This window comes from Dreissena polymorpha, chromosome 10 (assembly GCF_020536995.1).
Source record: "Dreissena polymorpha isolate Duluth1 chromosome 10, UMN_Dpol_1.0, whole genome shotgun sequence".
Classification (NCBI taxonomy): Eukaryota; Metazoa; Mollusca; class Bivalvia; order Myida; family Dreissenidae; genus Dreissena; species Dreissena polymorpha.
The window spans coordinates 66,922,702-66,939,838 of NC_068364.1; the positions used below are offsets into that span (position 1 = coordinate 66,922,702).

The 17,137-nt window shown below is 36.3% G+C and overlaps 2 protein-coding genes across 2 annotated transcripts in view; both read right to left on the bottom strand.

Moving 5' to 3' along the window:
- The window catches only part of LOC127847881 (probable G-protein coupled receptor 158), a 44,512-nt gene extending 29,310 nt beyond the window's left edge, over positions 1–15,202 (bottom strand). The window contains exon 1 of the mRNA XM_052380103.1: positions 12,188–15,202. Within this exon, the coding sequence (XP_052236063.1) occupies positions 12,188–12,996 (809 nt within the window). The 5' untranslated portion in view covers positions 12,997–15,202. The remainder of the gene's footprint in view (positions 1–12,187) is intronic.
- Positions 15,203–15,868: 666 nt separating this feature from the next.
- Positions 15,869–16,723, bottom strand: LOC127849194 (paternally-expressed gene 3 protein-like). The gene has a single exon (XM_052381914.1). It carries the CDS (start codon positions 16,721–16,723, stop codon positions 15,869–15,871), a length of 855 nt encoding a protein of 284 aa, XP_052237874.1.
- Between the last annotated feature and the right edge of the window lie 414 nt (positions 16,724–17,137).

Genomic DNA, 17,137 nt, shown 5'->3' on the forward strand with positions numbered 1-17,137 from the left:
TGTTGGTGTACTAGAGGAATACTAGAGGAATACATGGGATATTCTCAAAATCTTACACATGTTATTTTTAATATAATTAAATAGGATCAATTAATTCAGTTTGAGTCAACTTAGGCTGGGTTGTGGAACTATAGTTATTTGTTGTTTTTAATCCAATTAAATAGGGTACTATGTAACTGTCAAAGAAAATATGCATTCATTCGCATATAAGCCAAGTTTTGGATGTCACTGATATTTTCAATTTTACTAGTACCTAATTAAGACTAATTAAAACAGAATTGGACTTTCCTTTCAAAGTATTTATTATTAATAATAAAATAAGCTAATGTAATCAAAACATATTGATATTTTAAAAATTTAACTCAATGATATTAATAATATTTAAATTTGCCCCCAAAAAACTAGGGCAGGTAGATAGGAAGATTTTTTTTTTTGAAAACCAAAAGTGTTGTCAGTGTAAAATATTTGTAAAGCTTCTTCAATTTCAGTTTTACATTTTATGACCTGCAACATATTCTATGCTACTTTATTTTACTATGGTAAGTCATTAAAGTGTTATTTATTTTTCAACTATATAATGTGCTAATCTCATATAATGAATTACTACCCCATTTAAAGATGACACCTAATCTAAATTCATTAATACAATAGTTATAATTGTTTTATTGTAACATACTATTCCACTAAAAAATGACCATCATAGAACAGCAATGCTGTGCTTTTACTAAAATTTTCATTGATCTCAATTATTTAAAGAAAAAAAACTATCAGGCATTTATAAAAAAATATATAATTAGGGTGTCAAAATTTAACAAACTGAACAAGTCAATTTGAACTTTTCTTGCAATGCAAATGGAGCCACTTGAAATACCAAGTTGTTCTTATACTAGTCGGCAATATAGCTATGACATTGTGTCTATTCATAACATGCATCAGATACACCTTCTGAAACTTTTTAAGCGGTTTTGAAAACGCTATTTCATTGCAAACTTTCGTCAATAAAGGATACATGTTGTTGTACAACCGAAAGTGAAAGTACAGTTTAAAAAAAATGAATAAAGAGCGAAATTGTTGAAAACTTACGAAAATTTGAAATGATACTAACATAAGACCGTAAGACTGAACAAAATTATACTTGACTTTTAAATCATAACATGAAAGTTTACTTATAAAGCAAATTCTTCATTCATCCGCGGACTTCTTTGTGTCGTAGTCATAAATGCCTCCAAATGGAGGTGCGTGATGCGTCTAAGTATAGAGGTGACAATAACGTAGTGACGTCACCATTTATGTATAGAATGCGTGTGTCGTATGAATAATTATCATTGCAGGAATTTTAAATTAACCGTAAAGCTAAAATTAGATTGACATCGTACATGCATGATTTACATGCTAGCGAATTCGACTGTACAGCATTTTTCGATTTCAGAATTAAATATCTGGCTTATTTCGCATTTTCGACACATGTTCTTGCAACGCTTTATAATTTTTCAGGTTTTCAGGTTTTTAAATCGTCAAAAGATGCCTATATTTTAAAGCATGTTCAGTATTTCTGTATCTTCACACATATCATAACTACAGCGAAAACTAGCGAATCTAAAACATATTTTTATTTAGTCAATTTACCAAAACGTGAAAAGGTCCCTTTAAAGCGAGTATATACGATTTTGTCAAATATTTATTAATTTATATAAAATATGTAAAAAACTTATTAAACATATATTTTAATATAAATTGAAATAAAAATTAAGTTTCTGTTTTTGACGTCAATATACATCGTTTTATATAGTCGAGATTTTCCAGGCAAACCTGAAAACTGATACGCTATATGGAACTGAATAACGGTATTTCTCGAAGAAAGAAAACAAATCATTTTGTTCATATTCCCTTGCGAAATAAATAAACCAGTGTGAAAGAAATGGAGAAGCCTTACCCACACCGAACAGTACATGTAGGTCATACAAAAGACAGATAAAGATACTTTCTTCTATGTACATAAGCACCAGCTTATGTAATGTGGCAAACAATTTACCCACTTTAGCATCCTTGACACTTTGATCATGTTCTAGACAACTCAAGATAACTTGAAAATTCCCCTGAGACACGAAACAGATATGTCGCCCTTATTGTATTCTACTGCTGTAGCAGTAGCTGTAAATAGTTGGTTTTAACCTCGATTTCTTGCGGTTATTATTTGAAGCGGGGAAAAAAGAAGGCGGACAGAATAAGACATATTTTCATGTTTAAATGAAAGCGAACTTCAACAACGGTTTCATGTTTTACAATAACAGTTCGAGATTTTAATGATGGTATGTTGAATTCAGAATGATATATGGGCCATGATCGGTGAAAAAGGCGTTTAATGCATGTGCATAAGGTGTGGTCCCAGATTATCAAGTGCAGTCCGCACAGGCTAATCCGGGAAGATACTTTTCGCCTAAACTGTATCGGACTGCGCAGGCTAATCTAGGACGACACTTTACGCTCATGCATTAAACCCCTTTTTCAAAGAGCACGGCACATATCGATTCACAAAGACAAATGTATTTCCTTATCCAGCCAACATAAAAGGCACTGACAAAGAAATTTTAAATCGTGCGATTTACGGATTGGTAGGTAGGTCATACAAGAGACAGATAAAGACACTTTCTTCTATGTATAGTTTTTAAACAACAAAAACCGGAGCTCTATTGTTTTATTCTCGATGGTGCTTAACGTATCCTACATCAAATAGTACAACAAGAAAACGGTGCTCTATTGTTTCACTCCAGGTGATGCTTAAACTATTCTGAGCTTAAAATATAATCAAAGCGCTGATGGCACCGAAGTTGTTCGCTATTGCATAATCTTAGACGCAACTCAGTTTTCAAAATTATGTTCTAGCTTTTAATATCGCAAGTTTGAAATAAACACAACCCATTGAAATGTATAAAGATTGTGTCTTAAAGCACAGGTCGTGATGTGTGTGCACTGTTTATCCTCATATTTATGTTATAGAGATAACTTTGACAAAATAACAACAATATGTCTCTTTTTTCGCAATTAGTCGCTGCACTGGCAACTATCTTTAGAATTTTGGTTGCATTGCTCAAGAATAGCAAGCCTAGAATCATGTACATGTTGTGTTATGTGTATCTAATACTTTATCTATTTTCTTTAAATTATTGAGTAACAGTTTTGCCTAAATGACAGACTTTTAATGTATCATGTCTTGTTGTGCGCCGGAATTGAATAATTTGCTAGGCTTAATTGATCCACAGTCGCCAATTTGTATTCTATGTCTAATTGGATTGATTTGTTCAAGCTTTGAAAAAGCTAGCTGCCCTGCTTCTTAGCCCACTGTAACCAACTTTTGAAATTGAGTTTCCTGGGCTTAAATCTACTGACCCCAGGCTAACAGACAACCACTAAACCTGTAAGTTATTCATGATGTAAGCTCTGACAGTGTATTGAACTCATTCAATTTGCAAGTCTGAAGACATTAAAGGGACCTTTTCACGTTTTGGTAAATTGACAAAATTAAACGATTTAATAATTTGAAGAGTTCTGTTGTTGTCGTTATATTATTTCATACTACGATGATTGCTTGTACATATCAAGTACAAAATACATCTCTCATTGTATGAGCAAGGATGGTCGAGTGGTCTAAACGATAGACTTGTATTCCAGGGGTTAGTGGTTCGAGCCCAGTTGAAGGTAACTTTTTTGTTTCTTTAATTTTATTCTTGTTTTTTAATGGAGCTTTTAAGATCCAATGTTTACATTTATAAATATTAAGCATTTAATGACAAACTGTTGAAAAGTCCCTTTTAGATGTTTACTAAAAAATGCCACAAGGTAAAATATTAGAACTCATTGGTTGTTTATTTGATTTAAAAGTACACTCGCCTTGTCAGCGAGGTTACTTTGAAGTTATTATCACTTTTATCTTTTTTTTTCAAATCATTACTTCGAAAAGATAGTTTAAGCTTCATTTTGGTAAAACAGGGCTTAATGCATAGGCATTAATTGTCATCCCAGTACCAGAGACTCTCTTTAAACGAAAAACACCATAAAATCAGAAAGTGTCGTCCTTTGATAAGCTTGTGCGAATTGCACAGGCTAATCAGTGTGCACATGCTAATCTTATTTGACATGCATAGAGGCCCGTTTTCCCCGAAAGCAGTCAACATGTACAGATTTCAATGATAAACTGGCCTATGTCGTCGCACAAGCTGTTAAACACTAGACTGCCCAATGTCGTCGCAAAAGCTGCTAAACACTATTGATTACATACACACACTGGCTGTCTGCAGTGTACCAGTGGTGAAGTATAAACAATCAGATGCGTTAGTTATCGTTCCTAGCGTAGGAGTAGACTGACTTTCAAAACTCCCTCTACATTAGTTGTCCGCTAGCGCGAACCACTAAACACAAAAGCCGGTGTTCTATTGTTTCACTCGCGGAGATTCTTCAAGTATCCCAAGTCTAATAATTCAACAAAATACCGATGCAGTATTGTTTTCTCTACCGCTTGTACCGGAGATGCATTGATTAACGGTGCGAGTATATTTCAGGCTGCAGACTCATTATCTCATCAGATTTGGCACAGTGCACTACTGTTTATTTAGTATTATCAGAATCAAACCTCCTTACGCGAGAGATCACCTGGATTTTTACTAACTGTGTTACACAACATTCGACAGCGTTATCGCAATGAAATCCGAAATAGAACGTGTAAAGATATCCTGAATTTAGTATCATTAAAAAATACTGTAAATCCCAAAAACTTTGCGCTGAACCATTTTTGCACATCGCATTGTATTATATTACCCTCCACCGAGAAATTAATTTGAGTATCAAGAAATCATGACAAAAATGTCTGCATTCGTGTGCTTGAGTACATTATTTATTTTGACGAACTATTATAACTACAAATAATAATACTTACTAATAACAAATGACGCTTTACATTTAACGTTATAAAAGACTTTGGGTGTTTATGCAACAGAAATGTCAAGTTACATATTTATCGGTTTAAAAAAGTATGTAGTCAAGTAATGCATACACACTGCCGATTTTACTTTTTGTTTATTAACGTAATGTCTAGATAAATGATTGTACGATCGGATCCCAGCTTAACGATCAGAAATATATTCTTTTTTAAGGTACAGCCCGAAAGGAAATTAAAGCTCAAACCAAAGCATAAAAAACAGCTTCAGTCCGACACTTTACACTTATTACTTTCTGGAGCTGATGACCTTGCATAAGAGATCGCGTTCAGGTGAACTTTCAATACCCAATCAAATCGTCGTCTTCAAACTTTCACTAAACAATCAAATCGTCGCCTTTAAACTTTGAATAACCAGTCAAATCGTCGAATTCAAAAAGTCTTTAATATTGTTGTTAGCTCGATTACGATAAATAAAAGCCAAACACCTTTTAACGATGAGATATTTGATAGGCTGAAAAACAGACACATGCGATGTCACATTAATTAACCATATATGCCTAGCGCCTAGAAAAAAGGCCTTGGCAAACAGCGTAGACCCAGATGAGACGCCGCATGATGCGGCGCCTCATCACGGTTTGCGCTGTTTGCCTAAAGGAATTTCTGTAAGATATATTCTAAATATAGAAATAAATATCGCAGACATCCCTTATTTTGGAAATAAAGTGATCCAATTTAGAAGGATGGGAGAGTCCACTAGGCATAAATGGGTTAAGGTTAACTAGACATGACATCGTATGGTTTGTCGTCAAATCAAACAACGAACTTAAAGATATGACTTAAATAAGGATGCGTACAATCCCAACAAAGTAAAGTAAGCCACTGATAATACTATTCCGTTCACTCGTTCCAGGCAGTTTAAGTTAATGAACTTTTTTACCAAACATTAATTGGTCTTGGCACTAAGTTCTCGTATGGCATCGAATGCATGTCATGAACATTACGTGTACACGAGACGGAACGGTATTTACTTGTACGCCGCTTGTTAATCTGCCAAGATCTACATGAGCGGCGCACTGGGAGAACAGGGCTTAATGTTAGTGCGTAAAGTGTCGACACATATTAGCCTGTGCAGTCCGCATAGTGTTATCAGGGACGACACTTTCCGCGTTTATGGTATTTTTTTGTTAATAGAAAGTATATTCTAAGCGAAAAGTGTTGTTCATGATTTGCCTGTGCGGACTGCATTAAATCCCGTTTTTCCCTGAGCGCGGCTAATATACATTATCAAGGTATACATCCTCAAACGGTATTTTAGCGAGGGTATAATTGAGTCCGTTTGACGGTCGGATTATCGTTCGGTCGCTGTGTCACCCATAATAAAATCTTTGTTGAGCGACGTACTTTTCAGTGTTATTCAATGATAACTTCACAAATGTCATAACGAAGAAGTGTAAATGTGCAGAACATGTTTTTCATCCTCAGGGGTCGACACATTCTCAACGTATTTGCCCCCTGCTGACGAATCGATGCGGGAGTAATAATCACGTTTTTTGATAAATCTGTTATAACTTGTTGTATAATTAGTTGTAGCTATATTAGCAGTGCTTAAAGGGGCCTTTTCACGTTTTGGTAAATTGACAAAATTTAACAAAAAGTTGTTTCAGATCGCAAATTTTCGTTTTAGTTATGATATTTGTGAGGAAATACATGTAGTAATACTTAACATTTACCATGCTCTAAAATATCCACCATATGCATCTCTTGACGATTTTAAAACCTGAAAATTATAAAGCGTTGCAACGCGAAACGATTGAATAATTTGGAAAGTTCTGTCGTGTCGTTATTTTTTGTGAAACTGCGAGGATTTCTTATATAAATTAAAAATGACGTGTCTTCATAACATGAGAACGGATGGCCAAGTGGTCTAAGCGGAAGTTTTTTAACTCCAGGACCCCAGGGGTCAGTGGTTCGAGCCTAGTTGAGGATTACTGGTTTTCTTTCTTTTTTTAATCGTATTATTGTTCATTTACTGGAGATTTTAATGTACAATGTTTAAATTTATCAATATAAAGCATTTTATGACAAACTTCAATACATGCCAAAATCTGTGAAAAGGCCCCTTTCAAGTATAAGCATCAGCAGCAGCACCAGCAGCAGCATTATCGTCAACATTATCGTCAACATTATCGTCAACATTATCGTCAACATTATCGTCAACATTATCGTCAACATTATCGTCAACATTATCGTCGTAATGAAATATCAAAACCAGAAATCCGTTTTGTTTGAAAACGTGTATTATACATGAACATTATAAAAAGATTTAACGAGAATTTCACGTTATAGTAATACTATATTCTTTGGCATTTTCCGCATCTCGTTTATAAGGAACATCATTAACATCCACTTTATTAAACTCCAAATGTAAATTGTATCTTAAAACTGCTCGTTGATAACAAACTCCAAAAATCATGAAAAGAACGAAAATAGCGCAAAGACATCAGGACTCATTTTATATTTTACCACGAGTCTATGAAGACAAGATTCTCAATAATAACTATAAATTATTTAAATCAAAATCATATTATACATGCACATCAAGCACTGATATTGTAGCGCGTTTTGCCAAAAAATAGAAAATGACTATAATTTGATGGAAACTGAACCGTGTCAAACAAATGAATTTCAGTATAATTCGAAAACGTTGCGTACGAGTGGAATACATATTATCGAACCAGTGTACGTAACGTTGTACGCGAACGTTTACTTAACCCATGTATGCCTAGCGTCTAGAAAAAAATGCCTTGGCAAACAGCGTAGACCCAGATGAGACGCCGCATCATGCGGCGTCTCATCTGGGTCTGCGCTGTTTGCTTAAAGGACTTTCTGTAAGAAATATTCTAAATATAGAAATAAATATACTAGCCATCCCTAATTTTGGAAATAAATTGATCCAATTTAGAAGGATGGGAGAGTCCACTAGGCATAAATGGGTTAATGTACTCCAGATGTATCACCTGCGGTCACGTGTACAGAAGCTATACTAATAGTCGTTAGTTATTTATCGAACCAATATTTAACCATTTTAAGTCGTTTTTAGATTTTTTCCAATACGATTTCGCTTTAAAACCGTTTCTGCATTTTATATTTTAGCAGTAGTCAGTATGAATGCACTTAGAGTGAACTTTGAAAATACTAGATTTGTATTAATCATACAGACCATAGCAAATAGAGTTGTTGGTAAAAAACGATCTCTACGCCTTCTTGTATATAATACTTGTTTACCGTACCTGAGTAACCCAGATTTTCACATTGATTGACCGTTATCAACTACAAATAGAATTGTGCAGAAATTTCGCGCCAGTAGGCCCGAATGAATATATCGAGTGTTCGCATTACTTAAAAATACATTAACTCGGAAAAATACAAAACGTTCTGCCTTGACTTCCAAAAGTGTAAATTATAAAATAACATAAAAACGGGTTGACTATCTTTGTTTTAAATTAAAGCGTTGGGAATTCCCCGCCATTTTAGCAAGATTTTTTCATACTTCACTTAAACAAGAGATCATTCAATTCAAGCGGCCGACACACAATTTTAATCAACTGTTCTGCTATCATATTTATATTTGACTATTCCAAATACCACACTTTTGCTAATTAGATGAAAACATGCATAACCAAAGTGTGAACACGTCCATTGATTTCTCAAATAAAAATTTCCCCTGTCGCATACATTTGTACAAAACATGCATGTGTTACGACATGTGTGGATTATGAACTACCGGTAGCAACTATATGCACATATTTAAAGTTTTTAAACATATGCTTGTTACTGTTAACGTAATCGAACTATTCGATATAAAAACTTATTCTGAATATAAATATTAAGGCTTGTTATACGAACTATGCAACATGAACTGTATCGGGTGTGCGTTTACAAATTACGTACTACTTGTTCGTCATATTTATGAGAAGTTTATGATAGTTGTATATAACGGTAAATACAATATGTAACAAATGGGCCATCAGGCCCTAAGGCGCTCACCTCAAAGCCAAAGGAACTAGACTATTCTGAAAAAAAATGCAAGCTGATTCATGAAGATTTTTTTGAACCCAAAAATGTGACTTTTAACATGTTTTTTTATATTTGACCTTGTGACCTAGTTTTTGAGCTCATATGACCCAGCTTCAATCTCTGGCAAAATTTCATTGGGACAAATGTTCTGACCAAGTTTCATGAAGATTGGCCAATAAATGTGGCTAATATAGTGTCAACAAGTTTTCACTAAAGCCATATAAGGACAACTGCCCCCCCCTGGCGGCCATGTTTTTCAACAAACCATAACCATTTTCAAACTCACTAGAGCTATTGTTAGAACAAATATTCTGATCAAGTTTCATAAAGATTGGATAATAAATGTGACTTCTAGAGTGTTAACAAGGTTTTGTAGTAAATAGCCATTGAAGGAAAAATTGCACGCCCCCTTGCGGCCATGTTTTTTAACTGATCTCAACCATTTTTTGAACTTAGCCCAGATTTATTAGTTCAAATATTCTGACCAAGTTTCATGAGCATTGGAACACAAATGTGACTTCTAGAGTGTTAACAAGGTTTTACCATACAGTAAAGCCATATAAGGAAAATTGCCCCGCCCCATGGCGGCCATGTTTTTCATTCAACTGGAACCATTTTCGAACTCCTCCAAGACATTATTGGGACACATGTTCTGACAAAGTTTCATGAAGATTGGACTAAAAATGTGACTTCTAGAGTGTTAACAAGGTTTAACTATAGCCATATAAGTAAAACTGCCACGCCCCCTGGCGGCCATGTTTTTCAACCAACCGGAACCGTTTTCGAACTCGTCCAAGATATTATTGGGACACATGTTCTGACAAAGTTTCATGAAGATCGGACTCAAAATGTGACTTCTAGAGTGTAAACAAGGTTTTACTATAGTCATATAAGGAAAATTACCACGCTCCCTGGCGGCCATGTTTTTCAATCAACCGGAACCATTTTCGAACTCGTCCAAGATATTATTGGGACACATGTTCTGAGTAAGTTTCATGAAGATTGGACAATAAATGTGGCCTCTAGATTGTTAACAAGGTAAATGTTGACGACGCACGACGGACAAAAGGCGATCACAATAGCTCACCATGAGCACGTTGTGCTCAGGTGAGCTAAAAACGTGGCAGTTGCAGTAGTCAGTATGTATGCACTTAGAGTGATATTGGTAAATACGTGGCAGTAGCAGAAGTTAGTATGAATGCACTTAGAGTGACATTGGTAAATACGTGGCAGTAGCAGTAGTCAGTATGAATGCACTTAGAGTGAACTTGGTAAATACGTGGCAGTAGAAGTCAGTATCAATGAACTGAGAGTTAACTTTGTAAATACGTGGCAGTAGCAGTATTCACAATGAACACACTTAGAGTAAACTTGGTATATACGTGGCAATAGTAGTAGTCAGTACGAATGCACTTAGAGTGACTTAAAGCGTACAGGATGACGCCGTTGGGAATTCAACGCTTTTAGCAAGATTTCTTCATGCTTCACTTGAACAAGAGATCGTTCAATTCACGCGACCGACACACATTTTTAATCCACTGTTTTTGCTATTATATTTATTTTAGACTATTCCAAATACCACACTTTTGCAATCAGAGGAAAAAATACATCACCAAAGTGTGAACACGTCCATTGATTTCTCAAGTAAAAATTTCCCCTGTCGCATACATTTGTACAAAACATGCTTGTGTTACGACATGAGTGGATTATGAACTACCGGTAGCAACTTTATGCACATAATTTAACAAATGTTTGATATTGTTGAAGTAATTGACCTATTCGATATGAAAACTTATTCTGAATATAAATATTAAGGCGTTTTATACGAAATAACCAAAATGAACTGTATCGGGCTTTCGTTAACAAATTCTGTACTGCTTGTTAGTCATATGTATGAGCAGTTTATGATAGCTGTATATAGTCATATGTATGAGCAGTTTATGATAGCTGTATATAGTCATATGTATGAGCAGTTTATGATAGCTGTATATACCGGTAACAGTTTATGATAGCTGTATATACCGGTAACAGTTTATGATAGCTGTATATACCGGTAACAGTTTATGATAGCTGTATATACCGGTAACAGTTTATGATAGCTGTATATACCGGTAACAGTTTATGATAGCTGTATATACCGGTAACAGTTTATGATAGCTGTATATACCGGTAACAGTTTATGATAGCTGTATATACCGGTAACAGTTTATGATAGCTGTATATACCGGTAACAGTTTATGATAGCTGTATATACCGGTAACAGTTTATGATAGCTGTATATACCGGTATGTATGAGCAGTTTATGATAGCTGTATATACCGGTAAATACAATATGATCCTTAAGTTTACGCAATACCTAAAATTCTCAACTGAAGCTTGGTTATGGCTTTTTCATTTGTGCAAAAGTGTGTGCGATGCAAATTGAGCTGACACTTGACATTTGTACAGTGAAAAAAAATCTGCAACTAAAAATCACTTGCGGACATATTATCGAAACGTCAATATCGGAGCCTTACCGGTATTTGGTTGCATTGCCAGTTCGCAAAAATGTATTTACCGGTGAAGCGTGAATTATGTCAGACCATGAATTGTGTCAGATTATCCGGAAAACGCAGAGGACTGTGCGTGCGTTTGTTTTCTAAGAAATGCATTAGATGTAATTTATTCGTTTGCGATTTATAAATATAGTGACACACTTACCCGCCAGCTTAGGTGTTAACATTCTCGGAGGAGTGTAAATATCATTCGGCTTAAAATGGTTGTAAGAAAACATAATCCCCGACACTGGTCCCGTATTCACCAACCGATTCTTAGACTTAAGAATAAAGAATAGACTTAGAACCAAGAAAAATGAATTCAGTGTTTGAATATATACAGGCCTCCACTGGTGATTATATCATTAACAAAATGTTTTATATGAAGAATAATATAGATAGAGATGTTAACTGCAGAGTTTGACTCACAATTAAAGAAATTCTTGTATATTCTAATTTAAAGAATTTTCTTTATTCTTAGTCTTAAATCTAAGAATTGTTTGGTTAATACGGGCCCAGGGGTCATATATATCTGATCTCATTGATTTCTGAGACGATTGTTTGTAAACAAAAAAATACCTGTAAATATCAACGAAGTATTTATTTTAAACGATATTTCTAGTTGTTTTCTAACCATACTTACTTGAATTCCGATTTCGTTGCGTTATTGTAGAACGGAAATGAGACCCCGACGATCCAGCGCTTGAGTTTGTAGCAATCGTAATAGGGTTGTCCCCAGAAAATACCTTCAACCGGAAGCGGGGAACTTCCGGCGTTAGTGGTTAATCTATTTTTAGAATGAACTGAATAGAAATCCTGGTTGGTGAAGTTCGGATAGTATTTTGAAAAGTCTTCTACATCTTTAGTCGTTATGTCATTTGTGTTTTTTGTGACGTAAGGGAAGAAGTTTGTGGCAAAGGCAATACCACCGCCAGCTATGTGTGGGTCATCCTCTACTATTAGTCTTAAAATAGAAATTATGGCCGGAACGTGTTCATCCGTGAAAGACTGAAATTGCACATCAGAATTGTGTGTGTATAGAGTCGTCAAATAGCGGGATATAAACCTGCCGCGCTCCGACTGATGTTTATATCGTGTGAAAGACGATGCTTTAAATTTATAATTAAAATCACTCAGAGATATCGACTGCTGTGTCTTAGACTGTTTACACAACTCTGTCCGTGCAGACACATTTGTGCGTATAGTGTCAATGAATTCTAGCATTTTACTCTGTTCTAAGGACTCCACACTGATAGAAAAATTCATAGAAAGTTTCTGCATATGAGTTTCTTCTGAACTTACGTCACCTTCCTCTTCGCCTTTTTCCTGGCGTAAATTATGATTAAGTTTGAGCGGGAATTGCTCCACCAAACTTTCCACGTGACCCAGAAGCACCATTTCACAGAACATCAGGAAAAGGCGCACTTTCGCAAAGAATACTTTTAACTCCATGCCGATTGTTAAAGCAGGGTACCACTAGTTACGTATTCGCTCGTTAAAGCAACTTTTTTCACTTATGCTATTGAATCTTTTAGTACTTAAACATGAAAAGAACACGGTAAAAGTAGTCGCACACTTGCATTAGTGGCAGTAACTATTGCAATATATCTACACGGGTACATTACAGTGCTGTCTTCCTTCAACTATCAACGCATCAACGTCATAAACACGACCAATTAAATGTCGGTAACTGGCAAAGAAGACAGCATTACACGCATTTCATTTCGCGAATTATAGTTCATCAATATTTCTCGCATTGTTAACAAGACGACAAGCAAAAATCGATATAAATCATCTTTTTCATTTGGACACCGACTACCAGTCAGCGGCCATATTGGAAATTTCTGATCGCTTATGTTTACTTCCGGTTTGAATGAAAAATTCTCACCAAACGTCTCTCTGCGTATTGATAAAAGATTTCGCGTGGGTATTGATCAAGAAGACTCGTGAATACAGCAAGTCCGCGAGGCAATCGATTGCTAGCACATCACTTACATACAAGCACCGCGTTGAGTTTCTCATATGTTTAATGACAGCGAGTTTTACAATTGCGGAGTGTGCCAGAATTCATGAATAGGTCGATATTCGCACTGACCTAGACCGATTCATAATGGAACCATTAAATACGCGATATGAGTAACGATATGATCTTTGTTGGATTTGAGTGTCGATAATATTTTCTTCCGAAGTTTAACTTCACACGCGATGCTTTTCCTAAGTTCCCATGTAGAAATAAACACACATTAACTCACGTTCAGACTACCGGTATATTCGATTGACACATATTTGACGTTCGACCCGCATCAATTAAAACGCGTGTTCACATTTACGTATTTAAGTAATTCCTCGAGTTTTACATCTTTAAAGATAACACAGCCATTACTATTTGAATTTTATTAAATCCAATGAAATCTTCAATGCTGTTATTCGAGGGTTCAAGACCTAAAAACGTCCATGCAGGATTAATCCAGCGTGCACTGCAGAAGGCACTTTCCGTTAAAGCGGAAACTGTGTGCGAATGTAGGTACGCTGCGAAATCGGTTGATGGGGGTGGGATGTTCTTTCAATGCGAGTGTGCATATCATGCAAGGTTTGTAGAAATGTGCAGTTCCAATTGGACCTTTGTAGATCGCGTTGAATTTCAATGCATAAAGCAGCAGTACAATAGTATTTCGTTGCTTCAGTGGCGTATTGTGACGGCAGGGACCCAGGCATCGACGGCAGCAGTATGCTGTTGTAATTTTGGACAATATGGGTTTGAAATAGATACAATAATAATCATCACGTGACTCACACTCGGGATCATAAATTCACCCGAATCGTAGTCGATATATTCACCGGCGACCGCTTCCGCGAATATACATGCACAAGTACGCAATACCCCTTTAAAAAGGCATACTATAAACTACCTCGTACGCGTTACAACTATAAAATAGAAGACACGTGCCAGGCACTCCTCGTTTTCCAACGAACGAAGTAAAAAGCACAGCAACTATCTCCATGTTATCACATCACTTCTATCGTAATCCCACTGGAACACCATACAGTATCGATGTACACTCCGGAACGCGATGATCCTATATACACACGTCGGGAGACTTCATGATGGCGGTCGTTTTCCCGAAATAGCGTCTCGTTTGAACGCTCGCGGATAAGGGTTGCACTCACGATGCACTGATGCTCTTTGTTATTCCATTAACGGTTCAGCATGCACTGATCAACATTCTTTTCTAATTACAAAAACTACCCTATGTATATCTCTCCTTTGCAAATCTATTCATCTTCCCTCATCATCATAATATCGCCGGATGCCTTCAGAGAAAGTTTAGGCCTGCTGGTATTGAATTTTTGCCGTGCAGTAGAAAGAAATGATTTCAACCAAGAATCGAAGAAAGTGACTCGAGAACACTGGTTCCTAAACAAGTGGGCTTTTCCAATACTCATAAATTATATTAATTTGCAAGACGTAACGGATATTCCCGAGAACGTGGAAGCGAATATCGGAAAATCGTTCGGGACTCTCCGGAACTTTCCGTGATTTTCCGTAGATGACGTCGCGGCATCGGAAGATTCCTTACCACGGCTATCGGAAAATCCCGAAGTCAGTGTTCAGTCGGTAGATCATGTACAAATGTATATCGATAAGCAGACGATTTCTGTTTACCTGTCTGGAGCTTCATTTCCCAGTTCCCTGGATGAAAGAAAATGTGTATATTGATAGATGAAACAGATGGCAGCTATGATTTAAAGTTGTTGATCGGCATTTAGAACTGAAGAAAATAAGATCCGTTGGCTCAGTGAAAAACGTATGTAAGGCAAGATTCTGGCATAGATACTGTCTGTTGGTATTTCCTGTTATCTACTAGCTGACATGAAGCATTGTTCCAATAAATGCAGTCTAGTGACTATGACATAACGAGTTCAGTGACCTGACAAGCGCTGGTTCCATTCCATCGCCAGTCAAACTCAAAGACAAATATACATCGTACACACAAGGAGTGTTAAACCAGCAAAGGAGCGCTTAAATAAAAATCACATACGCCTATTTAGCGATTCCGTGCACATCAGCCTTCTAAATACATATACTAATATCAGCCTTCTCTGTACAGACGCTGATATTAGGTTTCTCTGTTCATACGCTGATACCAGGGCTCTCTGCACATACGCCGATATTAGGCTTATCTGAACATACGCTCATCTCATGCTTCTCTGTACATACGCTCATCTCATGCTTCTCTGTACATACGCTCATCTCATGCTTCTCTGTACATACGCTCATCTCATACATACATTGGTATAAGGTTTCTCTGTACATATGCTGATATCAGGATTCTCTGTACATACGCTGACATAAGGCTTCTCTGTACACACTTATATCAGGCTTCTCTGTACATACACTTATATATGGCTTCTCTGTACATAAAAAGATAGCAGGCTTCACTGTACATACACTGATATAATTCTTCTCTATGCATATGTTGACACGAGGCTTCTCTGCACATACACTGATATCTTGCTTCTCTGTACATACACTGATATCTTGCTTCTCTGTATATACACTGATATCAGGCTTCTCTGTACAAATGGTGATATCAGGCTTCTCTGTACATATGGTGATATCAGGCTTCTCTGTACATATGGTGATATCAGGCTTATCTGTACATATGGTGATATCAGGCTTATCTGTACATATGGTGATATCAGGCTTCTCTGTACATTTGGTGATACCAGGCTTCTCTGTACATATGGTGATAGCAGGCTTCTCTGTACATACACTGATATCTTGCTTCTCTGTATATACACTGATATCAGGCTTATCTGTACATATGGTGATATCAGGCTTCTCTGTACATATGGTGATATCAGGCTTATCTGTACATATGGTGATATCAGGCTTATCTGTACATATGGTGATATCAGGCTTCTCTGTACATATGGTGATATCAGGCTTCTCTGTACATATGGTGATATCAGGCTTCTCTGTACATATAGTTATATCAGGCTTATCTGTACATATGGTGATATCAGGCTTATCTGTACATATGGTGATATCAGGCTTCTCTGTACATATGGTGATACCAGGCTTCTCTGTACATATGGTGATAGCAGGCTTCTCTGTATTTACACTGATATCAGGCTTCTCTGTATATATATGGTGATATGAGGCTTCTCTGTACATATGCCGATATCAGGCCTGTCTGTACATATGCTGATATCATGCTTCCCTGTACATATGGTAATATAAGGCTTCTCTCTACATACACGAATTTCATGCCTCTCTGTACATACACTGATATCATGCTTCTTTAAACAGATGGTGATATTAGGAATCTCTGTTTATATGCTGATATCAGGCTTCTTTGTTCATACACTGATATCAGATTTCTTTGTACATACACTGATATCAGGTTTCTCTGTACATACACTGATATCAGATTTCTCTGTACATACACTGATATCAGGTATCGTTTTACATACACTGATATCAGGCTTCTCTGTACATACACTGATATCAGGCTTCTCTGTACATATGCTGATATCAGGCTTCTCTGTACATATGCTGATATCAGGCTTCTCTGTACATATGCTGATA